We start from the raw sequence: 26,732 nt of genomic DNA, 5'->3' as shown, positions 1-26,732 counted from the left end.
CCCCCCCGCTCCGTCTGCGTCTCCCCCCCCGCTCCGTCTGCGTCTCCCCCCCCGCTCCGTCTGCGTCTCCCCCCCCCGCTCCGTCTGCGTCTCCCCCCCCGCTCCGTCTGCGTCTCCCCCCCCGCTCCGTCTGCGTCTCCCCCCCCGCTCGTCTGCGTCTCCCCCCCCCGCTCCGTCTGCGTCTCCCCCCCCCGCTCCGTCTGCGTCTCCCCCCCCCCGCTCCGTCTGCGTCTCCCCCCCCCGCTCCGTCTGTGTCTCCCCCCCCGCTCCGTCTGCGTCTCCCCCCCCCGCTCCGTCTGCGTCTCCCCCCCCGCTCCGTCTGCGTCTCCCCCCCCGCTCCGTCTGCGTCTCCCCCCCCGCTCCGTCTGTGTCTCCCCCCCGCTCCGTCTGCGTCGCCCCCCCGCTCCGTCTGCGTCTCCCCCCCCCGCTCCGTCTGCGTCTCCCCCCCCCGCTCCGTCTGCGTCTCCCCCCCCCGCTCCGTCTGCGTCTCCCCCCCCCGCTCCGTCTGCGTCTCCCCCCCCCGCTCCGTCTGCGTCTCCCCCCCCCGCTCCGTCTGCGTCTCCCCCCCCGCTCCGTCTGCGTCTCCCCCCCCGCTCCGTCTGCGTCTCCCCCCCCGCTCCGTCTGCGTCTCCCCCCCCGCTCCGTCTGCGTCTCCCCCCCCGCTCCGTCTGCGTCTCCCCCCCGCTCCGTCTGCGTCTCCCCCCCGCTCCGTCTGCGTCTCCCCCCCCGCTCCGTCTGCGTCTCCCCCCCCGCTCCGTCTGCGTCTCCCCCCCCCCCCGCTCCGTCTGCGTCTCCCCCCCCCCGCTCCGTCTGCGTCTCCCCCCCCCCCCCCCCGCTCCGTCTGCGTCTCCCCCCCCCCCGCTCCGTCTGCGTCTCCCCCCCCCCCGCTCCGTCTGCGTCTCCCCCCCCCCCCGCTCCGTCTCCCCCCCCCCCGCCGCTCCGTCTGCGTCTCCCCCCCCCCCGCTCCGTCTGCGTCTCCCCCCCCCCCCGCTCCGTCTGCGTCTCCCCCCCCGCTCCGTCTGCGTCTCCCCCCCCGCTCCGTCTGCGTCTCCCCCCCCGCTCCGTCTGCGTCTCCCCCCCCGCTCCGTCTGCGTCTCCCCCCCCGCTCCGTCTGCGTCTCCCCCCCCGCTCCGTCTGCGTCTCCCCCCCCCGCTCCGTCTGCGTCTCCCCCCCCGCTCCGTCTGCGTCTCCCCCCCCGCTCCGTCTGCGTCTCCCCCCCCGCTCCGTCTGCGTCTCCCCCCCCGCTCCGTCTGCGTCTCCCCCCCCGCTCCGTCTGCGTCTCCCCCCCCGCTCCGTCTGCGTCTCCCCCCCCCCGCTCCGTCTGCGTCTCCCCCCCCGCTCCGTCTGCGTCTCCCCCCCCGCTCCGTCTGCGTCTCCCCCCCCGCTCCGTCTGCGTCTCCCCCCCCGCTCCGTCTGCGTCTCCCCCCCCGCTCCGTCTGCGTCTCCCCCCCCGCTCCGTCTGCGTCTCCCCCCCCGCTCCGTCTGCGTCTCCCCCCCCGCTCCGTCTGCGTCTCTCCCCCCCCCCCCCCCCGCTCCGTCTGCGCCTCTCCCCCCCCACCCCAGCTCCGTCTGCGCCTCCCCCACCCCCCCTCGCTCCGTCTGCGCCTCCCCCCCCCCCCCCCCTCCCCCCATTAAAAAAAACTTCTTACAAGCCACCTTGTACAAATTGGACGGTCTACACCTGGGCCGGACTGGAACCAATGTCCTTGGAGGTGCTTTTGCTAACGCTGTTGGGGAGGGTTTAAACTAATGTGGCAGGGGGATGGGAACCAATTGAGGTCAGTTGACAGTGAGGAGGTAGTAACAAAAGCCTGTAAGAAACTAGATCATGAAGTCAGTGTGACTAAGGGGAAGAGCAGGCAAGGAGCAGATGATGAATATAAAGGGACTGGTGGTCTGAGGTGCATTTGCTTTAATGCAAGAAGTGTAGTTGGTAAGGCAGATGAACTTAGGGCTTGGATTAGTACCTGGGAGTATGATGTTATTGCTATTACTGAGACTTGGTTGAGGGAAGGGCATGATTGGCAACTAAATATCCCAGGATATCGATGCTTCAGGCGGGATAGAGAGGGAGGTAAAAGGGGTGGAGGAGTTGCATTACTGGTCAAAGAGGATATCACAGCTGTGCTGAAGGAGGGCACTATGGAGGACTCGAGCAGTGAGGCAATATGGACAGAACTCAGAAATAGGAAGGGTGCGGTAACAATGTTGGGGCTGTACTACAGGCCTCCCAACAGCGAGCGTGAGATAGAGGTACAAATATGTAAACAGATTATGGAAAGATGTAGGAGCAACAGGGTGGTGGTGATAGGAGATTTTAATTTTCCCAACATTGACTGGCATTCGCTTAATGTTAGAGGTCCAGATGGAGCAGAATTTGTAAGGAGCATCCAGGAGGGTTTTCTAGAGCAGTATGTAAATAGTCCAACTCGGGAAGGGGCCATACTGGACCTGGTGTTGGGGAATGAGCCCGGCCAGGTTGTTGAAGTTTCAGTAGGGGACTACTTTGGGAATAGTGATCACAATTCCGTAAGCTTTAAAATACTCATGGACAAAGACGAGAGTGGTCCTAAAGGAAGAGTGCTAAATTGGGGGAAGGCCAACTATACCAAAATTCGGCAGGAGCTGGGAAATGTAGATTGGGAGCAGCTGTTTGAAGGTAAATCCACATGTGATATGTGGGAGGCTTTTAAAGAGAGGTTGATTAGCGTGCAGGAGAGACATGTTCCTGTGAAAATGAGGGATAGAAATGGCAAGATTAGGGAACCATGGATGACAGGTGAAATTGTGAGACTAGCTAAGAGGAAAAAGGAAGCATACATAAGGTCTAGGCGGCTGATGAAAGACGAAGCTTTGAAAGAATATCGGGAATGTAGGACCAATCTGAAACGAGGAATTAAGAGGGCTAAAAGGGGTCATGAAATATCTTTAGCAAACAGGGTTAAGGAAAATCCCAAAGCCTTTTATTCATATATAAGGAGAAAGAGGGTAACTAGAGAAAGGATTGGCCCACTAAAGGACAAAGGAGGAATGTTATGCTTGGACTCAGAGAAAATGGGTGAGATTCTAAACGAGTACTTTGCATCGGTATTCACCGAGGAGAGGGACATGACGGATGTTGAGGTTAGGAACAGATGTTTGATTACTCTAGGTCAAGTCGGCATAAGGAGGGAGGAAGTGTTGGGTATTCTAAAGGGCATTAAGGTGGACAAGTCCCCAGGTCCGGATGGGATCTATCCCAGGTTACTGAGGGAAGCGAGAGAGGAAATAGCTGGGGCCTTAACAGATATCTTTGCAGCATCCTTAAACACGGGTGAGGTCCCGGAGGACTGGAGAATTGCTAATGTTGTCCCCTTGTTTAAGAAGGGTAGCAGGGATAATCCAGGAAATTATAGACCGGTGAGTCTGACGTCAGTGGTAGGGAAGCTGCTGGAGAAGATACTGAGGGATAGGATCTATTCCCATTTGGAAGAAAATGGGCTCATCAGTGATAGGCAACATGGTTTTGTGCAGGGAAGGTCATGTCTAACCAACTTAATAGAATTCTTTGAGGAAGTGACAAAGTTGATTGATGACGGAAGGGCTGTCGATGTCATATACATGGACTTCAGTAAGGCGTTTGATAAGGTTCCCCATGGCAGGCTGATGGAGAAAGTGAAGGCGCTTGGGGTCCAAGGTGTACTAGCTAGATGGATAAAGAACTGGCTGGGCAACAGGAGACAGAGAGTAGCAGTCGAAGGGAGTTTCTCAAAATGGAGACGTGTGACCAGTGGTGTTCAACAGGGATCCGTGCTGGGACCACTGTTGTTTGTGATATACATTAATGATTTGGAGGAAAGTATAGGTGGACTGATTAGCAAATTTGCAGACGACACTAAGATTGGTGGAGTAGCAGATAGTGAAGGGGACTGTCAGAGAATACAGCAGAATATAGATAGATTGGAGAGTTGGGCAGAGAAATGGCAGATGGAGTTCAATCAGGGCAAATGCGAGGTGATGCATTTTGGAAGATCCAATTCAAGAGTGAACTATACAGTAAATGGAAAAGTCCTGGGGAAAATTGATGTCCAGAGAGATTTGGGTGTTCAGGTCCACTGTTCCCTGAAGGTGGCAACGCAGGTAAATAGAGTGGTCAAGAAGGCATACGGCATGCTTTCCTTCATCGGACGGGGCATTGAGTACAAGAGTTGGCAGGTCATGTTACAGTTGTATAGGACTTTGGTTCGGCCACATTTGGAATACTGCGTACAGTTCTGGTCGCCACATTATCAAAAGGATGTGGATGCTTTGGAAAGGGTGCAGAGGAGGTTCACCAGGATGTTGCCTGGTATGGAGGGCGCTAGCTATGAAGAGAGGTTGAGTAGATTAGGATTATTTTCATTAGAAAGACGGAGGTTGAGGGGGGACCTGATTGAGGTGTACAAAATCATGAGAGGTATAGACAGGGTGGATAGCAAGAAGCTTTTTCCCAGAGTGGGGGTTTCAATTACTAGAGGACATGAGTTCAAAGTGAAAGGGGAAAAGTTTAGGGGGGATATGCGTGGAAAGTTCTTTACGCAGAGGGTGGTGGGCACCTGGAACGCATTGCCAGCAGAGGTGGTAGATGCGGGCACGATGGCATCTTTTAAGATGTATCTAGACAGCTACATGAATGGGCAGGAAGAAAAGAGATACAGAAGCTTAGAAAATAGGCGACATGTTTAGAGAGAGGATCTGGATCGGCGCAGGCTTGGAGGGCCGAAGGGCCTGTTCCTGTGCTGTAATTATCTTTGTTCTTTGTTCTTTTCAAACTTTTGGTTACCTCCTATTCCTCTAATTTTACCTCACCATTTGTATTTTCCCCCCTCATTCCACATTAGAGGCACTGTTTTGTTTTGTCTCATTGAAATCTTCAGTTTTATTGTAAGAGTAACTCCAGCCCAAGTCCTCTAGCAGATTTCTGTGAAACTAATTGGTTACAAATAGGGCAAGATGATGAGATGGCTGGTTGTGCAACTTGAAGTAGCATGGTTCTATCTCATAATGTATAGTTCTCGGTACATATTGTGCCAACAGAGGACAGTTGTGGGTCTATTTTCTTGTCTGTAGTAAATTTTAATATCCTTTTTTTATTATTAAATGCAACAACATAAAATATTTCCTCCTTCCATTAAGTACATTTCCATTGAGTAAAATGTAGGATTGTTGGTAAATAAATGAATCCATCATGATTGTCGACATCTTGGGGAAGCAAGCAGTGTGGTAAGCATCTGTAATAAGGGAGATGAAATAGTGGCACAAATAGAGGTAAATGATCTAGATCGAATTGCCATTACTGAGACATAGTTACAAGGAGATCAAGGTTAGGAAATAAATATTCCAGGGTACATAATATTACAGACAGACAGACTGGCAAAGGCGGAGGGGTAGCCCTGATAGTAAATGATGGCGTAAAGACATTAATAAGAGAGGATCTGGCCTCAGAAGATCATGAAATAGAATCAGTTTGGGTGGAAATTAGGAGTAGCAGGAGTCAGCAAACACTGGTGGGAATAGTTCACAGTAGTTATATTATTGGGCGGAACATTAAACTGGAAATTATTGGAGCATGTGAAGAAGGTAATTTATTAATTCTGGGGGACTTTAATCTGCATATAGACCATAGTGGTCTGGAAGATGAATTTTTAGAATGCTTTTTGTTTATTTAGAGATACAGCACTGAAACAGGCCCTTCGGCCCACCGAGTCTGTGCCGACCATCAACCACCCATTTATACTAATCCTACATTAATCACATATTCCTACCACATCCCCACCTTCCCTCAATTCCCCTACCACCTACCTATACTCGGGGCAATTTATAATAGCCAATTTACCTATCAACCTGCAAGTCTTTGGCTGTGGGAGGAAACCGGAGCACCCAGCGAAAACCTACGCGGTCACAGGGAGACCTTGTAAACTCCGCACAGGCAGTACCCAGAATCGAACCCGGGTCACTGGAGCTGTGAGGTTGTGGTGCTAACCACTGTGCCACTGTGACAGTTTCTTGGAGCCATATGTTGTAGAACCGACTAGAGATAAAGCTATCTTAGATCTCATATTGTGTAATGAAGCAGGGTTAACAAGTAAAAGTTCCACTGGGAAATAGTGATCATTATACCATTGAGTTTCATGTTAAGTTTGAAAGTTGGCACATTTCAATCGTAAACAAGAATTTTAAACTTAAAGCCAATTACTAAGGTATGAGAGGAAAATTGGGTTATGTTAATTGGGTAAATGGACTGGAAGGTATGGCGGTAAATGAACAGTGGGAATTCAAAAGGTTCAACAAAAGTACATTCTGTTCAAAAACTCGTCCAGAAAGACCCATCCATGGCTCACTCAGGAAGTGAAGAAGAGTATTCAACTAAAAGAGGAGGCTGACAATGTTGTAAAAAATAGTAGCAAGCTAACAATTGGGAGTGTTTCAGAAACCAGCAAAGGGCCACCAAAAAGTTGATGAGGGAAAAAATAGAATAAGAGTAAACTAGCCAGCAATATAAAAATTCCATTCCATCTTCGCTGCCTTCGGAGAATACTTGGCATCAGGTGGCAGGACTATATCTCCAACACAGAAGTCCTTGAAGCGGCCAACACCCCCAGCTTATACACACTACTGAGTCAGCGGCGCTTGAGATGGCTTGGCCATGTGAGCCGCATGGAAGATGGCAGGATCCCCAAAGACACATTGTACAGCGAGCTCGCCACTGGTATCAGACCCACCGGCCGTCCATGTCTCCGTTATAAAGACGTCTGCAAACGCGACATGAAATCGTGTGACATTGATCACAAGTCGTGGGAGTCAGTTGCCAGCATTCGCCAGAGCTGGCGGGCAGCCATAAAGACAGGGCTAAATTGTGGCGAGTCGAAGAGACTTAGTAGTTGGCAGGAAAAAAGACAGAGGCGCAAGGGGAGAGCCTACTGTGCAACAGCCCCAACAAACAAATTTCTCTGCAGCACCTGTGGAAGAGCCTGTCACTCCAGAATTGGCCTTTATAGCCACTCCAGGCGCTGCTTCACAAACCACTGACCACCTCCAGGCGCGTATCCATTGTCTCTCGAGATAAGGAGGCCCAAAAGCAAAAGGAATATAAAAACAGATTGTAAGAGCTTTTATAAGTACATAAAAACGAAGAGAGTAGCTAAAGTAGACGTTGATCCCTTAGAGGCAGAGACAGAAGAAATCATCATGGCGAATGAGGAAAGGCAGAGACATTGAACAAATATTTTGTGTCTGTCTTCACAGTAGAAGACACAAGTCCCATGCCAGAAATAGGCAGTAACCTAGGGGATAAAAAGAGTGAGGACATTAAGGATATTGATATCAGTCGAACAAAGAACAGTACAGCACAGGAACAGGCCATTCGGCCCTCCAAGCCTGCGCCGATCTTGATGCCTGCCTAAACGAACACCTTCTGCACTTCCGGGGACCGTATCCCTCTATTCCCTTCCTATTCATATATTTGTCAAGATGCCTCTTAAACGTCGCTATCGTATCTGCTTCCACCACCTCCCCTGGCAGCAAGTTCCAGGCACTCACCACCCTCTGTGTAAAGAACTTGTCTCGCACAACCCCTCTAAACTTTGCCCCTCTCACCTTAAACCAATGTCCCCTAGTAACTGACTCTTCCACCCTGGGAAAAAGCTTCTGACTATCCGCTCTGTCCATGCCGCTCATAACTTTGTAAACCTCTATCATGTTACCCCTCCACCTCCGTCGTTCCAGTGAAAACAATCCGTGTTTTTCCAAGCTCTCCTCATACCTAATGCCCTCCAGACCAGGCAACATCCTGGTAAACCACCTCTGTACCCTCTCCAAAGCCCCCAGGTCCTTCTGGTAGTGTGGCGACCAGAATTGCACGCAATATTGTAAGTGTGGCCTAATTAAAGTTCTGTACAGCTGCAACATGACTTGCCAATTTTTATACTCTATGCCCCGACCGATGGGCAAGCATGCCGTATGCCTTCTTGACTAACTTATCCACCTGCATTGCCACTTTCAGTGACCTGTGGACCTGTACACCCAGATCTCTCTGCCTGTCAATACTCCTAAGGGTTCTGCCATTTACTGTATACCTCCCACCTACATTAGACCTTCCAAAATGCATTACCTCACATTTGTCCGGATTAAACTCCATCTGCCATTTCTCCGCCCAAGTCTCCAACCGATCGATATCCTGCTGTATCCTCTGACAATCCTCATCATTATCCGCAATTCCACCAATCTTTGTGTCGACCGCAAACTTACTAATCAGACCAGCTACATTTTCCTCCAAATCATTTAATTATACTGCAAACAGCAAAGGTCCCAGCACTGATCCCTGCGGAACACCACTAGTCACATCCCTCCATTCAGAAAAACACCCATCCGCTGATACCCTCTGTCTTCTATGACCGAGCCAGTTCTGTATCCATCTTGCCAGCTCACCTCTGATCCCGTGTGACTTCACCTTTTGTACCAGTCTGCCATGCGGGACCTTGTCAAAGGCTTTACTAAAGTCCATATAGATAACATCCACTGCCCTTCCTTCATCAATCATCTTCGTCACTTCCTCAAAAAACTCAATCAAATTTTTTTTTTTAGAGATACAGCACTGAAACAGGCCCTTCGGCCCACCGAGTCTGTGCCGACCATTAACCACCCATTTATACTAATCCTGCACTAATCCCATATTCCTACCACATCCTCACCTGTCCCGATACTCCCCTACCACCTACCTATACTAGTGGCAATTTTTTATAATGGCCAATTCACCTATCAACCTGCAAGTCTTTTGGCGGTGGGAGGAAACCGGAGCACCCGGAGAAAACCCACGCAGGCACAGGGAGAACTTAGTAAGACACGACCTCCCCTTCACAAAACCATGCTGTTTCTCGCTAATAAGTTCGTTTGTTTCCAAATGGGAGTAAATCCTGTCCCGAAGAATCCTCTCTAATAGTTTCCCTACCACTGATGTAAGGCTCACCGGCCTATAATTTCCTGGATTATCCTTGCCACCCTTCTTAAACAAAGGCACAACATTGGCTATTCTCCAGTCCTCTGGGACCTCACCTGTAGCCAATGAGGATGCAAAGATTTCTGTCAAGGCCCCAGCAATTTCTTCCCTTGCCTCCCTCAGTATTCTAGGGTAGATCCCATCAGGCCCTGGGGACTTAACTACCTTAATGCTTTGCAAGACACCCAACACCACCTCCTTTTTGATAATGAGATGACTGAGACTATCTGCACTCCCTTCCCTAGGCTCATCACCCACCAAGTCTTTCTCTTTGGTGAATACTGATGCAAAGTACTCATTAAGCACCTCCTCCATTTCCTCTGGCTCCACACACGCATTCCCATCTCTGTCCTTGAGTGGGCCAACCCTTTCCCTGGTTACCCTCGCTCTTTATATATGTATAAAAAGCCTTGGGATTTTCCTTAATCCTGTTTGCCAATGACTTTTCATGACCCCTTTTAGCCCTCCTAACTCCTTGCTTAAGTTCTTTCCTACTGTCTTTATATTCCTCAAGTGCTTCATCTGTTCCTCGCCTTCCAGCCCTTGCAAATGCTTCCTTTTTCTTTTTGACTCGGCTCACAATATCCCGTGTTATCCAAACTTCCCAAAACTTGCCAAACTTGTCTTTCTTCCTCACAGGAACATGCTGGTCCTGGATTCTAAACAGCTGATGTTTGAAAGACTCCCACATGTCAGATGTTGATTTACCCTCAAACAGCCACCCCCAATCTAAATTCTTCAGTTCCTGCCTAATATTGTTATAATTAGCCTTCCCCCAATTTAGCACCTTCACCCGAGGACTACTCTTATCCTTATCCACAAGTACCTTAAAACTTATGGAATTATGGTCATTGCTCCCGAAATGCTCCCCTACTGAAACTTCGACCACCTGGCCAGGCTCATTCCCCAATACCAGGTCCAGAATGGCCCCATCCCTAGTTGGACCATCTACATACTGTTTCAAGAAGCCCTCCTGGATGCTCCTCACAAATTCTGCCCCATCCAAGCCCCTAGCACTAAGTGAGTCCCAGTCAATATTGGGGAAGTTAAAATCACCCACCACCACAACCCTGTTACCTTTACATCTTTCCAAAATCTGTCTACATATCTGCTCCTCTACCTCCTGCTGGGTGTTGGGAGGCCTATAGTAAACCCCCAACATCGTGACTGCACCCTTCCTAATCCTGAGCTCCACCCATATTGCCTCACTGCATGACCTCTCTGAGGTGTCCTCCCGCAGTACAGCTGTGATATTCTCCTTAACCAGTAATGCAACTCCCCCACCCCTTTTACATCCCCCTCTACCCCGCCTGAAGCTTCTAAAGCCTGGAACATTTAGCTGCCAATCCTGCCCTTCCCTCAACCAAGTCTCCGTAATAGCAACAACATCATATTTCCAAGTACTAATCCAAGCTCTAAGTTCATCTGCCTTACCTGTTATACTTCTCGCATTGAAACAAATACTCTTCAGACCACCAGTCCCGCTGTGATCAGCAACATCTCCCTGCCTGCTCTTCCTCTTAGTCCTACTGGCCTTATTTACTATGTCCTCCTCATTCATTTCACTAGCTGTCCTACTGCTCTGGTTCCCACTCCCCTGCCACACTAGTTTAAACCCTCCTGAGTGACGCTAGCAAACCTTGCAGCCAGGATATTAGTGACCTTCCAGTTTAGATGCAACCTGTCCTTCTTGTACAGGTCCCATGTGTACCTGAAGAGAGCCCAATGGTCCAGATATCTGAAACCCTCCCTTCTACACCAGCTGCTCAGCCACGTGTTTAGCTGCACTATCTTCCTATTTCTAGCCTCACTGGCACGTGGCACAGGGAGTAATCCAGAGATTACAACCCTAGAGGTCCTGTTTTTTAACTTACTACCTAACTCCCTAAACTTCCCCTGCAGGACATCATCACTCTTCCTGCCTATGTTATTGGTACCCATGTGTACCACAATCTCTGGCTGTTCACCCTCCCCCTTCAGAATGCCCCCTGTCCGTTCAGAGACATCGAGAAAAAGTATTGGAGGAACTTGAGGGACTAAAATCTGACAAGTCCCCGGGACCAGATGGCCTACATCCGAGAGTTCTAAAAGAGACAGCTGCAGAGATTGTGTATGTGCTGGCCGTGATTTTCTAGAATTCCTTAGATTCAGGAATGGTCCCGTCAGATTGGAAGTTGGCAAATTTACGGTGCTTTTCAAGAAAGGAGGTCGAGAGAAAACAGGGAACTACAGGCCAGTTAACCGAATATCTGTCATTGTTGGGAAGATGCTGGAAAACTATTATTAAAGAAGTCTTAACCTTGCACTTGGAAAAGCATAGCATGATTCGAACAAGTCAGCATGGTTTTACAAAAGGGAGATCCTGTTTGACAAATTTATTCAAGTTTTTTGAGGATGTGACTAGTAGGGTAGCTAATGGGGAACCAGTACTTGTCAGATTTTAGACCCTCAAGTAGTATACTTGGATTTTCAAAAGGCATTCGATAAGGTGCCACATAAAAGATTAATAGGCAAGATAAGGATTCATGGTGTTGGGGGTAATATATTAGCATAGATAGAGGATTGGTTAACTGACAGGAAGCAGAGAGTGGGCATAAATGGGGCATTTTCAAGTTGGCAGGGAGTGAATAGTGGGATGCTGCAAGGATCAGTGCTGGGGCCTCAGCTATTTACACTCTATTAATGACTTGGATGAAAAGACAGAGAATAATGTATCTAAGTTTGCTGTGATACAAAGCTTGATGGAAAGGTAAGCTGCAGGGAGGATGTAGAGAGGCTGCAAAGAGATATAGACAGGTTGTGAGTGGGCAACAAGATGGCAAATGGAGTATAATGTAGGGAGGCGTGAAGTTGTTAACTTTGGTCGTAAAAACAGAAAAGCAGAATTTTTTTTAAAAGGTGTGAAACAGGTAAGTGTTGATGTTCAGAGAGACTTGGGGGAACTCTTATAAGGAATGCACAAAGTTAACATGCAGGTGCAGCAGGCTATTAGGGCAAATGGCATGTTGGCCTTTATTGCAAAGGGATTGGAGTAGAAGAATCAAGAAGTCTCATTAGAATTGTACAGGGCTTTGGTGAGACCGCACCTGGAATACTGTGTGCAGTTTTGGTCTCCACATTTAAGAAAGGACATACTTCCACTGGAGGCAGTGCAGTGAAGATTTACTAAATTGGTCCCTGGGATGAGGGGTTTGTCCTATGATGAGAGGCTGAGTAAGTTGGGCCTGTATTCTCTGGAGTTTAGAAGAATGAGAGGTAATCTAATTGAGACATACAAGATTCTGAAAGGGCTTGACAGGGTAGAAACTGAGAGATTGTTCCACTAGTCAGGGAATCTAGAACATGGGGACATAAGCGGTCAATCATTTAGGACTGAGAGGAGAAATTACTTCACTCAAAGGGCTGTGAATCTTTGGAATTCTCTACCCCGGAGAGTTGTGAATGTTCCATCATTGAATACATTTAAGGCTGGGATAGACAGATTTTTGGTCTCGCAGGGAATCAAGGGATATGGGGAGCTGGCAGGAAAGTGGAATCGAAGCCCAAGATCAGCCATGATCGTATTGAATGGTAGAGCAGGCTCGATGGGCCACATGGTCTGCTGCTCCTATTTCTTGGGTTCTTGTGTAAAATTGCAGCCGCCTCTGCCCTTCCTGAACTGTTTTCGGCAAGTGAATACAGAAATAAGATTTTCCTTACAAACTGAGTTTGATAAATTATGTATGTAGACAGAATAACGGCAGATGCAACTTAATGCAAACCGGTATAGAGGAAAGAAAAGGAGGTGCCATCTGTCCTAGAGTAATTTACAGCATAGAAGGAGACCATGCCAGCTCTCCGCAGAGCAATCCAGTCAATCCCACTCCCCCCACTCGATCCCCGTAGCCCTGCAAGTTTATTTCCTTCAAGTGCCCATCTGATTTCCTTTTAAAATCATTGATTATCGCCACTTCCACCACCCTCGTGGGCAGAGTGTTCCAGCTCATTACCACTCAGTGTAAAATAAAAAGTTCTTCTTCACATTCCCCTGCACCTCTTGCCCAAAACCTTCAATCTGTGTCCTTGTACCATCAGTTAATGGGAACAGTTTTCCTTGTCTAACTTATCTAAGCCTGTCATAATCTTGTACACCTCCATCAAATCTCCCCTCAATCTCCATTCAGACAAATCTCCTCTGCACCCTCTCACATCCTTTGTAAAGTGTGGTGACCAGAACTGGATGCAATATTCTAGTCAGGGCCTAACCAAAGTTTTATAAAGCTTACTTTGTTAAAATAGCTGAAAGTGATTTGGGAATCTTAGACTTGATATTAAACATGTCCAAACTGTGTGGAGTGGCATCCTTCCATCTATGAAAGATGAGGAACAGTGTGGAGCAGCAATCAACAAAACTATACAATGTAATTTAGAGGAAGTAGTGAACAAACTGTACAGTACTATAGTCGGACTGTACATTGAATACTGCATTTAGCTCTGGACATTGACACATCAGAGATATTGATGTGCCAGAGGCAAAGAAGAAATGCAAGGTGTTAATAATGACAAGTATAAAAGCGAAGTCCAAAGTACGGAAAGTCCTCATCAGGGAACTCCTCTTTGCTGACAATGCTGCTTTGACATCTCACACTGACAAGTGCCTGCAGAGTCTCATCGACAGGTTTGCGGCTGCCTGCAATGAATTTGGCCTAACCATCAGCCTTAAGAAAACGAACATCATGGGGCAGGACGTCAGAAATGCTCCATCCATCAATATTGGCGACCACGCTCTGGAAGTGGTTCAAGAGTTCACCTACCTAGGCTCAACTATCACCAGTAACCTGTCGCTAGATGCAGAAATCAACAAGCGCATGGGAAAGGCTTCCACTGCTATGTCCAGACTGGCCAAGAGAGTGTGGGAAAATGGCGCACTGACACGGAACACAAAAGTCCGAGTGTATCAGGCCTGTGTCCTCAGTACCTTGCTCTATGGCAGCGAGGCCTGGACAACATATGTCAGCCAAGAGTGACGTCTCAATTTATTCCATCTGCGCTGCCTTCGGAGAATACTTGGCATCAGGTGGCAGGACCGTATCTCCAACACAGAAGTCCTCGAGGCGGCCAACATCCCCAGCTTATACACACTACTGAGTCAGCGGCGCTTGAGATGGCTTGGCCATGTGAGCCGCATGGAAGATGGCAGGATCCCCAAAGACACATTGTACAGCGAGCTCGCCACTGGTATCAGACCCATCGGCCGTCCATGTCGCCGCTTTAAAGACGTCTGCAAACGCGACATGAAATCCTGTGACATTGATCACAAGTCGTGGGAGTCAGTTGCCAGCGTTCGCCAGAGCTGGCGGGCAGCCATAAAGACGGGGCTAAAGTGTGGCGAGTCAAAGAGACTTAGTAGTTGGCAGGAAAAAAGATAGAGGCGCAAGGGGAGAGCCAACTGTGTAACAGCCCCGACAAACAAATTTCTGTGCAGCACCTGTGGAAGAGCCTGTCACTCCAGAATTGGCCTTTATAGCCACTCCAGGCACTGCTTCACAAACCACTGACCACCTCCAAGCACTCATCCATTGTCTCTCGAGATGAGAAGGCCAAAGAAGAAGAATATCTCTTTAGTTATTGATTTTCTAAAAGGTTATCTTCTGTTACATGGGAAGGAAATCTGGCATTGCTGCTTGCAGGTATTCTCAATTGGGAAAATTCCAAAAATGACCTGTGTACCATTGCCTTTCCCTGGCCAGCTGATTATTAAGATGAGGAATTTGCATGTTTGCTTCTCATGACAGTCCTTGCACACACATTTAATTCAAAGGCGAAGGCTGGATCTCAAACCTGACCAGCATCAAGCCTCAAATAAATTAAGTACAGGGGATGCACCAGATGTCAAGAGTAAAATGTACAGAGATTCACATGCTGGCCTTTCCCGGGGAGAATGGTTTGTATTTGCTTTTCTTCCCATGACCTCCCTGCACCAAACTTTTCTTTCCCTTCCCCCCGCCCCCCCACCTCCATTCCTCCCACAGAGTGATGTTCCCCTTCATATCTTATGATCTGTATATGTTTGCTTATGAAGTGATTTATGAGTCAAACTCATCCCACACAAAACACAGGGTGGCGCAGTGGTTAGCACCGCAGCCTCACAGCTCTAGGGACCCGGGTTCAATTCTGGGTACTGCCTGTGCGGAGTTTGCAAGTTCTCCCTGTGACCGTGTGGGTTTTCGCCGGGTGCTCCGGTTTCCTCCCACACCCAAGACTTGCAGGTGAGAGGTAAATTGGCCATTGTAAATTGCCCCTAGTGTAGGTAGGTGGTAGGGAATATGGGATTACTGTAGGGTTAGTATAGGCTTGGCCATGTGAGCCGCATGGAAGATGGCAGGATCCCCAAAGACACATTGTACAGCAAGCTCGCCACTGGTATCAGACCCACTGGCCGTCCATGTCTCCGCTTTAAAGACGTCTGCAAACGTCATGAAGTCCTGTGACATTGATCACAAGTCATGGGAGTCAGTTGCCAGCGATCGCCAGAGCTGGCAGGCAGCCATAAAGGCGGGGCTAAAGTGTGGCGAGTCGAAGAGACTTAGCAGTTGGCAGGAAAAAAGACAGAAGCGCAAGGGGAGAGCCAACTGTGCAACAGCCCCGACAAACAAATTTTTCTGCAGCACCTGTGGAAGAGTCTGTCACTCTAGAATTGGCCTTTATAGCCACTCCAAGTGCTGCTCCACAAACCACTGACCACCTCCAGGCACTTACCCATTGTCTCTCGAGACAAGGAGGCCAAAGAAGAAGAAGTATAAATGGGTGGTTGTTGGTCGGCACAGACTCGGTGGGCCGAAGGCCCTGTTTCAGTGCTGTATCTCTAAATAAATAAAAAAAATAAATAAATAACTACAGGGTATTTTGAGCAATCTTTAGCTGTAACTTTAAGGATAATTAGCAAAGCTGCCCCTGTAATTAAATAATTGTTCTACATGTGGAAATATGATTTACATAATTCTAAGGCTGCATGCTTAATTAACTTAACTTGGCATATCTGAGTGATTTTAGTCTGGAAATGGTCTCAAATTGTATTGCTCGCTTCTCAGGACACCACTGCACTGTGCTGCTTCTTGCAACAGTGTCCAACTCTGCAAACTGCTTGTGGAATCTGGTGCTGCTATTTTTGCCACTACTATCAGTGATGTTGAAACAGCAGCAGATAAATGTGAGGAGATGGAAGAAGGCTTTGTTCAGTGCTCACAGTTCCTTTATGGCAAGTATTTGTGAACTTTGCAATTCTTTTACAAAAAGTCACCTTTTTGTGCACATGCTCAACCTCTATTTTAAAATTTGGCAAAATAAACTAAGCAGTACTTAATATTGCAATGTGTTCATTGTTAGTCAGTTTATCAAGTTTCTCGATCATATGTCAAATGTTCCATGTCTACTAGCTATGCACTGAGCCACTGCAACTCTTAACCAAATACCTAAATTGATTCACTGATCTCACTTCCATGATGGTGTTCAATTTCTGCTTGGTGCTTCTCTCTTGAACTTGCTGTGTTCAGGAACTTGTTATTTGGGGATATATACCAGTGTCAGATTATATGTTCAGTGAACTAATGCGCTCATGACATCCTTCCCATTGTTCCTTTTACTTTTCAATGGTTTATGTAATACATAATTGTAAATGAGCAAATCAATGCCATCTCTACAGCATCCATAGAAACAAAGACTTAATTGTATGGTAATGGTCATTTTTGACTACTGTTCTAACAGTTTAGCTTGATGCCTCAGGCGGAAGGTCAGGCTTGAGACTGGAGGCTGTTTGCCACTTGAATGTATCTACAGTGAGCAAATTTAATTTTCTAAGACCACTTAATGGATTACTAATTGGCAGCAAAACATTCCTGTTTTGAGAAGGGAGGAAGGGATTTTAACAATAAAACAATTTCTGGCTCCATCTAATTCCAGTTCTAGAATAGCCTGTCCTGTTCTCTTAACTGTAGATTCAATGGCATTACGATCACAAAATTCCCCCACTATCAACAACCTGGGGGTTACCATTGACCAGAAACTGAGCTGTCGTCGCCAAATAAACACCGCGACTACAAGAGCAGGTCAGAAGCTAGGAATCCTGCAGCGAGTAACTTACTTCCCGTCTCCCCAAAGCCTGTCCACTATCTGCAAGGCACAAGTCAGGAGTGTGATGGAATACGCTCCACTTGCCTGGATGGGTGCAGCTCCAACAACACTCAAGAAGCTCGACACCATCCAGGACAAAACAGCTGCTTGCTTGGCACTCCACCACCGGCGCACAGTGGCAGCAGTGTGTACCACCTATAAGATGCACTGCAACAACACACCAAGGCTTCTTAGACAGCACCTTCCAAACTCGCGACCTCTGCTGCCTAGAAGGACAAGGGCAGCAGATGCATGGGAATATTCCCACCTGCAAGTTCCCCTCCAAGCCAGACACCATCCTGACTTGGAACTATATCGCCATTCCTTCACTGTCACTGGGTCAGAATCCTGGAATCCCTTCCTCACAGCACTGTGGGTGTAACTACCTCACGTGGACTGCAGCCGTTCAAGAAGGCAGCTCACCATCACCTTCTCAAGGGCAATTAGGGATGAGCAATAAATGCTGGCCTAGCCTGCGATGTCCACATCCTAGAAATGAATAATAAAAAAAATGCATGATAATGAGTTACCTGTGAGGATACTTGATGTATTTTTATAAGTCTGTATGCACAAATTAGCATTTATAGGTACTGTTATAAATTGTCATGAAATTTTGCAGTGAGCTTTTAAAAGCTTACGTTTAAATCCAAATTTTGGATGAAGGCAAAAGAAACCTTGTTTGATCTTAGCATAGCTATTTTGCAGATATTTTGTACAATGACTGGAAACATGTTTGTCCATTTCTGAGGTAATTGAGAATTACTTTCAACCCACAATAGGAGTGCAAGAAAAAATGGGTGTCATGAACAAAGGCATGGTTTATGCTTTGTGGGACTATGAGGCCAAGAACAGTGATGAATTATCATTCCATGAAGGAGACCCACTGACGGTCATGAGGCGTAAAGATGACAATGAAACAGACTGGTGGTGGGCTCGTTTGAATGACAAGGAAGGCTATGTTCCTCGTAATCTGCTCGGGGTAAATATAACCCAAATTTCTGCAGCTTTATAATTTTTCAATGCGATGTCATAGTGCAAGTGAAACAAAAATAATTGACGGTAATACCAGCTGGTGGGGCAGATTAAGCTGGAGGACCCAGCCAAATATGGAACTTCTGTCAGGGCCGCATGCAAGTATGTCTCGTTTAAGAATTGTATACCATAGTATGATTTATTACTTTATTATTAATTACTTCATACAATGTGTAACTATTCCACAGGCCTATATCTTGTATTTTACTACACATTTGCATTTTAGTGGATTGGGGGTGATGCATTATGTTGAGGGGAGGGGCCTGAATGATCTTGGTGCCCAGGGTTCCAAGAATTCTTAATCCAACTCTGCCAGCTGATCTAATTAGTAGCTAAAGCGCCTAGAAGACTGTAAAAGGTCAGTTTCATTCAAGAAATCCCAGAAAAACAGAAGTTGGTGTAAAGAACAAGCCACATAATTGAAGAAAAAAATAAATTTTTAACCATTAACAACTGATGCACCATTGAATTTTTAAAGCCAAGTTATTGGTTTCTATGTCCTGCTGATCCACTTGGATCTTTAGTTTTTACAGTGCGTAGTGTATTTATAGAACAGCTCTGATGAATTACCACATATCCTAAATGTTACAAAGGAAGATATCATCTATACAACTGTAGTGATTCTCATCATCCATTTGTTTTTCCAAACTCCTGATTAGAGGCAGTCCAAAGACAGATATCAAGTGTAAAATGCAAAAATGGCAGCATGAAGTTTAGCTCCATAGTCATCATTTCTGATATTATTGCTAAGCTGTAAGATGCTGCAGGGAATTTTCTATAGCTGTCTACTTCTAACTGCGGAATGAAATAAGCAAAACTAAGAGACGTTGTAATTATTTCTCTCCCTTTTGTAATTAGGATTATGGATCAGTTGAAGTTGTGATTACTGTATAAGTAAACAAACAAAACCATTGATACTCCTTTGGGCAAATACTGAATTTGGTTAAACAGCGACAGCTTAGTACTGAGAGCAAAAATCGTGAGAATGCAAGAAAATTTAATGGCTAGTCGATATAATCAATTTATTCTTTAAAGTTGGGAGCTATATTAACGTCATAAAAACAAAGTGCTAGAAATACTCAGCAGGCCAGGTAGCATCTGTGGAGAGAGAAGCAGAGGTAATGTTTCAGGTCGGTGACATTTCATAAGATCTGATGGAAGGTCACAGACCTGAAACATTAACTCTGCTTCTCTCTCCACAGATGCTGCCTGACCTGCTGAGTATTTTCAGCACCTACTGTTTTTATTTCAGATTTCCAGTTTCTGCAGTATTTTGCTTTTATTTTAGCGTGTTATGTTAAAGCAGCAAGTACAGAGCACCCTGATGATTGATCGAGGTATCCAGTGGGTAGCTGAACCAAGGAGATCCAAATTTGATCAAAAGAAAAAAAGAATTCACATGGGGGGAGGGGGGAAATGTATTCTATAGGTCTTAAACTGTGTAAGAATTTTAACCTAATTTATTTCAAGAGCATTTATATAGACAGTTTAATTACTGTCAGAATAATATGAAATGGAGAAAGTTCATTAATGTGCTTGAATATATTTTAACCACTTTATTTGCTAGTAGTAGTGACAAGATTGGTTTAGATAGGGAATAGCTAATTTACTAATATAACAAATTATGCCTCAAAATGAAGGCCAAACAATTTTTAAAATTTCCAACTTATTGTTCAGATCCCTGCATGGCCTCACCCTTCCCTATCTCTGTCCAGCCCTACAACCCTCCAAGGACTCTCCGTTCCTTCAGCTCTGGGTTTATGCATCCCTCAACATGCCTGGCCATACCTTCAGCTGCCTAGGCTCTAAGTTATGGAATTATTTCTTTAAACCTCCTGTCTTTGCACCTCCTCTTAAAACCCTCCTTGAAATTTACCTCTTTGACCAAGCTTTTAATCACTTAATATCTACTCCTTTGGCTCTGAGTCAATTTTTATTGTCTTATGTTCCTGTGAAGTACCTTCAGACATTTTCCTATATTGAGGGTGCTATATAAATGTAAGTTATCAAATCCAGAACAGTATTAGTACTGACTATAGTGATGTCCACAGCTCGGATGTCTTAACCTGCAGCTGAAAAAGGAAGTACAGTAGTGTAGAAAGTATAATATATTATAATGAACCATTTTAAAATTTTTTTGATTTGTTTCAGTTGTATCCTAGAATCAAGCCCCGGCAGCGATCTCTGGCTTAGGAATATTTTTGAGCCCTTCTAATCAGAATCTGGAGCAGACACAATATACTACACAACGGAGGTGTCCTCTCCCAGATGAAGAAATAGATATTTATGTGCTGTGATTTGGATATGCATTAGTTTACTTTACGGTGCTTTTTCTCTGAACAAAGTCGCATTGCTACATCCGAAGAGCACTTATGTGCGCACGCAAGCACACCTTCACACGTGCACACGCAAACATATACACACTTGCACGCACAGATAGGCCTGCACTCTCACAGCTGCATACTCCCTTGCGAGCATGCGCGCACACACAGGAAGTGGTGTTATCTGAAAACCAGATGACTTCAGTATTGTTGGTATGTGGCATGCTTGGCTGGTAATAGTGGTAAGGGAAACCTTTTAATGTAACTTTTATTCGTTTGAGAGGAAGTTGTAATTTATTGAAAGGCCACGTGGGTGGATTAGCAAAGTTCGTTTTGGTTTTGTGAAAAAACTGTTAAAGGATTATGAAATGTATGCTTGGAGGTGAAAGAAGAATTTTAAGTAAAGTGATAATGTTGCAATTGTGAGATGAACAATGGTTTTAGTAAGGTGAGATGCGCTGTCTGAGTCATTTGAGAGGTAAGTGAAGTGTATGTGGCTAATGGAGTGATGGATGTGAGAACAAGCAGAGGATATTGATTCGATTTAACTTCTGTGTCTTTTATGGAAATGATGCAATAACTTTCACCACATTTTGGTGCAGAACACTACAGCACTTCATTGAAATAAGTATTCAAGTATATTTCTATATTGAAGAACCTTTCATTTATTTTTTCCAATTACATTTTTTCTTTTTGAAATAATTCTAGTCATACATCCTAACGAATGGTGAGTTTATACATGTAACAAAACAATCTTTGGCTTGTTTACCATGTTTCAAATCTAACATTTTCCTAACAAGTTCTGTTAACTGAGCACAGTTGTAGTATTGAATGTAAATATTGTGTTGTATAAGAATATTATGTATGACTAAGTGACTGAACTGTAATTTGTTTCATAGTTGGTAATAATACACTGCTTAACAAAAGTGTTATGTAAACGTACACAATAAAATACAATGGCATGAACAATGGCATTTTGCAAATTCATTATTTCTAATGAACGTTCAGAGTTTGTAGGCCATTTTAATTTATAACTGGCCAGAAACCAGTGCTTAATTACAAGCTTAGGAGCTTGGTGCTGAGATTTGTGTTCTTCTGTTCCTCATTCTCCTCTATGGGGGAAATATCCAAATTCCAGCTGTCAAATAAATGTCTGTGAATTGTTCTACCTGGCTTATTAAAATAATTAAGCAGCTATATTTGCTTAACTGCACTGTTTGGCTTACAATAATTATTCTTACTGAAGATAGCAGGCAAAATGTTATTGGTGACAAGCTGATTAATCCGGTCAGTTGTGGAAAATTCCAGTTCGTCCAAGGATACCTGTCCTTTGAGTTTTTAGCCAGGTGTAATCCCCTTATTCCATATTTACTGCTCTACAACAAAGCCATTTCTCCTACAGATGGCCAATTCGATTGAGTTAAATTTTGTTGTAGCAGGGTATCAAATGCCATCTGCCGTTAGACTTGCCCTTGCACGTTTAGATTTTTAAATTTTTGTATGGCAAGTTGTTGAAAGTGCAAGCCAATAATGCCACAGCAAGGGAAACGGGCACTGAGACCTCAGTGAACAGGTCAAGCAACTGTGTCTCCTTAACCAATCAGATTGAAGGATTGGTAAGTAAATAGCGCAAGGACTGAGACAGAAGTGTAAATTAGAGTGGGTGAATTCAATGACAAATCAGGTACAGAAAGAAAAATAGAGGGGGAAAGTAAGATTGGATTAAGAGAAAAAGCGACAAAGGAAAAGTTAAATTTAAAGCTTTACATTTTAAAAATCTTCAATGTTAGCAGGAATGAATATGGAAGAATCACTCGACACTCAGGTCTACTCCAATGTCAAACAGTTTATTTAAGTTACGCCGGCGGGGAGCAGGTCACTGGTCTGTCCAGATGCCTCTCCACCGAACAAAGAAAAATCATCAATACTTATACATTTTCAAACAGTTACTCCGTCCATCCTGGCTGGACATAGTCCAATCATAATGATTACAGATTATATACATTGATTATTAAAGACCAATAGAAGCGGTTACCAGGCGTGAAAGGGGCTGCATGACCAACCCACGGACAGATAGGGAATTACTCATGATGTTTTCCATTCCTTTCTAGTCCCCATCCTTGGTTCTCATGTACGCACACTACCTTATCTTAACCTTGTTACAGGCTGGTATCTTTGTCAGCATTCCACAAGGACATCTGCTCTCCATTGAATAAGTCTTTGTTTGAATTTATGTTACTCCGCTCCTGTGTGGAATGTGGTCAAGTTGGCTAAGCCCCATGATGCCTTGCAACCTCTTCATTGTTCACTAAGATTATACGTTACTGGTTACTCAAATAACATTTAAACAGTATGATATTTACTGCAGGTGCCTCTGCGCTTGGGAATACCCTTCAACATTCAACATTTTAAATCTGAAGGAATGAGACTCCACTCGTATTAGTTGATTTTCAATGCCAGAGAGGTTGATTAGCAGTAATTTAACACGTGTTAAAAGGATATTTGAAATCACTTGGCTTAACTTTCTATGGGGAGTTCATATCTATCGCACAAATACGACAACTCCAATCCATTTCAATGGTGAGGAAAACGGTGAGATGCTGTTTTCACAAAGTTAAGGGTTGGGGGGCTGCAACTCAGACAGTAACTTTTGTGTATTCCACATTTAACTGTGCATCTGCCCCTCATCTGAAGTTGTACCATTTGCACATAAATAACAGCAAGCACCATTATGCTCACTCTTATTTTGAGAGCAAAATATGGCTCATTGTGACATAGATATGAAGCTACTTGCTATTTCTTATCTTCCCCACCTTGCCCCCCCCCCACCCCCACCCCCATTGAAAATTTGTATCAAGCAGTTAATAAGCATATGACAGTTGTAGTTGTGGAGACTACATTGGCCAAGTCCACCATAGTCAAAGAGATTTGAATATCAGGACATTACATCTATTTTGTGCTCACTGACCCCACTTGTAAGAGGATTCATCAAGTACTAGCTTCTGCAGAAAACATCCACCTGTAGGAAAGTTATCCCTTCATTTAAGCAAATACTGGTTACAAGTGTCCCAAAGACTAATTACACCGCTCTCTCAAAATCTCCTTTGATATCTTCTGGACCTCTCATTAGCAAAAAGACCGGTAATTAAGCAGTAATCTGATTACACTATCAAACTTAAAGATAACAGTGAACAGGTTGATGGAATATAAGAATTCTTTCTGCCTGCCTTGTGGATAGGCCCCAAGAACTAGGGCTATTTTCTTTAGGCTTGGAGGGTATGTGGTTGAAATTCTTAAATACTAATCTATAGGGATTGAATATAGTCTAGCTTTATCGATAATTTGAAAGGAATTGGGGTGACAGAACAAGAGTTTGTTTATAGCATCCATGTGCAAAGATTGACACCTGGAAATTATTTTTGGAAAGATCATTACCCTCAAACAAGCTGCTGGGACAAATGACAAGTTCTTGAAAGAAAAGGACATTACCAATTATAGGGGCCTCAATGCGATTATATTAAGGTCAGTTGTGGTCTTCTGGTCATGCTTGAATGCCCTGGGACATCTGAGTGGAATTCCCTAGAGTTTTTCTTGAATGTGACCAGTTTTTTTTCTCTTTTTGCTTCTATTAGGAAATAGTATCGCTAGGGGGTGGATGGATGGTATATGAACTTGTGCTGTCCACTGGATCAGATAGGCTTGATGAGCCCTGATACTCTTGGCTCCCTCTGTTTTTCCTATGTTCTGTCCATTTATTCCCCATACAGCAATGATGAAAAGTAGAGGATGAACATCAATCTTATCTTCCTGGTAGTTTGCATCTCCCAAAACATAATGGTTTATTAATTCAGGTGAGAAATTGTATTTCCACCACTTACGGAACCCAAACGTACAGATGGTTATTGGATGCTGCTTGATCTCCAGTAATAACATTCATGAACAGCTTCAATTGCTTGTATAGTGTGGCTCATTGAAGTTTTCAATTGTCTTTGCAACTTCTGGCAAAGACACATGATGAATAATGATCAGAAAACTGAATGTATTTGTTAGATATATTTGTCTCCCTTGGTACTGTTTAGTGCCTATGAGCTTGCCACCTATGGATCTTATAGATATTAGAATGTAAGAAATAGCAGGAGTAGGCAATGCGGCCCCTTAGCCTGCTTCCTCCATTTAATAAGATCATGGCTGATCCTCGACCTCAATTCCACTTTCCCACTTCATCTTCGTATCCCTTAGAGTCCAAAAATATATTCAATGACTGAGCATTCACAGCCCTCTAGGGTAGAGAATTCCACAACTCTGAGTAAAGAAATTTCTCATCTAGGCTGTCCCCTTGTCCTGAGACTATCTCCCCTAGTCCTAGACTCTCCAGCCAGGTGAAACAGCCTCTCTGCATGTCAAGCCCTCTCAGAATCTTATGTTTCAATGATATTACCTTTCATCCTTCTAAACTCCAGAGAGTATAGGCCCATTCTACTCAATCTCTCCTGATATGATAACCCTCTCATCCCAGGAATCAATCTAGTGAAACATCATTGCATCCCCTCTAAAGTTAATCTATCCTTCCTTAGGTACAGAAACCAAAACTGTACACAGTATTCCAGGTGTGGTCTCTCCAAAGACCTATACAATTGCAGCAAGACTTCCTTACTGTTGTACTCCAACCCCCTTGCAATAAAGGCCAACATCCAACATATACTATTTGCCGCCATAACTGCTTGTTGTACCTTTGACAAAAACACCCAAATTCCTTTGAAAGCCAACAGTTAATAGTTTTGAACTATTAAAAAGATACTTTTTCTGTTCTTACTCCCAAAGTGAATAACCTCACATTATATTCTATCTACCACCTTCTTGCCTACTGTGTCTTCACAGCTTGCTTTCCCACCTAGTTTTGTATCAACAAACATGGATACATTACATTAAGTCCCTTCATCTAAGTCATCAATATAGATTGTAAATAGCTGTGGCCCCAGCACTCATCCTTGTGGCATACAGGCAAGCGGAGAATATTCCATCACGCTCCTGACTGATGGTGGACAGGCATTGGGGAGACAAGTAAGTTACTTGCCACAGAATTCCCAGCCTCTGACCTGCTCTTGTAGCCATAGCATTTATGTAGCTGGTCCAGTTCAGTTTCTCATCAATGGTGACACGCAGGATGTAGCTAGTGGGAGGATTCAGCGATCATAATGCCATTGAATGTCAAGGAACGATGGTTAGATTCTCTCTTGTTGGAGATGGTCATTGCCTGGCACTTGTGTGGCATGAATGTTACTTGTCACTTATCAGCCCAAGCCTGGGTGTTGTCCAGGTCTTGCTGGACATGGACTGCTTCAGTATCTGAGGAATCACGAATGGTGCTGAACATTGTGCAATCATCAGTGAACATCCCCACTTCTGACCTTCTGATTGAACTAAGGTAATTGATGACGCAGCTGAAGATGATTGGGCCTAGGACACTACGCTGAGGAACTCCTGCAGTGATGTCCTGGAGCTGAGATGACTGACCTCTAACAACCATGGGCAGCACAGTGGCGCAGTGGTTAGCACCGCAGCCTCACAGCTCCAGCGACCCGGGTTCAGTTCTGGGTACTGCCTGTGCGGAGTTTGCAAGTTCTCCCTGTGTTTAAGACATTAGTCTTAGACCCACACTTCTCACCCTCAAACTGAATGTGAAATTCATCATGTTCTGATCACTGTTGTCTAGAGGGTCCTTTACTATGATCCCCTTTATCTACCCTGCTAGTTGCATTCTCACAAAACTCTTAATAGATTTATGAAACATTGTTTCCTGTTCATAAAATCACGTTGACTCTGCCTAATCATATTGATTTTCTAAGTGTTCTGTTACCACTTCCTTAATGGATTTCAGCATTTTCCTGACAACTGATGTAAGGCTAACTGGCCTGTAGTTTCTTGTTTTCTCTCTCCCTCCTTTCTTGAATAACAATTTCTTTTTTAACAATTCTACCTCTACCTATCACCAGCTCCCCTCCCCCACCCCCCGCCATCACTTCCCATTTTCCATTTTGTTTGGCTCTACTTAAATGTTAAGTACCCTGGCATATTTAGTGGCCAACCTTGGTCACCAAGCAACCACATCTCTGGAATGGCTTTTAGATCAAACCCATTTATCTTTGTGCCATTAATTCCTCTATCTTGTTGTGCCTTGTGCATTCAAGTAAAGCACCTTTAATTTTACTTACCATTTT

General features: G+C 45.2%; 1 protein-coding gene across 6 annotated transcripts in view; it reads left to right on the top strand.

Annotated features, from left to right (window-relative positions):
* The window catches only part of ppp1r13bb (protein phosphatase 1, regulatory subunit 13Bb), a 120,569-nt gene extending 99,086 nt beyond the window's left edge, over positions 1–21,483 (top strand). For all 6 annotated transcript variants that reach the window (XM_068039016.1, XM_068039013.1, XM_068039018.1 and 3 more), the window contains 3 exons: positions 16,084–16,250; positions 17,941–18,140; positions 20,345–21,483. In XM_068039016.1, coding sequence (XP_067895117.1) covers positions 16,084–16,250; positions 17,941–18,140; positions 20,345–20,386 — 409 coding nt within the window. In that variant the 3' untranslated portion in view covers positions 20,387–21,483. The remainder of the gene's footprint in view (positions 1–16,083; positions 16,251–17,940; positions 18,141–20,344) is intronic.
* The last annotated feature ends 5,249 nt before the right edge of the window (positions 21,484–26,732 follow it).

The sequence above is a fragment of the Heterodontus francisci genome, chromosome 9, assembly GCF_036365525.1.
Source record: "Heterodontus francisci isolate sHetFra1 chromosome 9, sHetFra1.hap1, whole genome shotgun sequence".
Lineage (NCBI taxonomy): Eukaryota > Metazoa > Chordata > Chondrichthyes > Heterodontiformes > Heterodontidae > Heterodontus > Heterodontus francisci.
The sequence above is the reverse complement of the archived record's forward strand: the minus strand, read 5'-3'. Positions and strand labels throughout refer to the sequence as shown.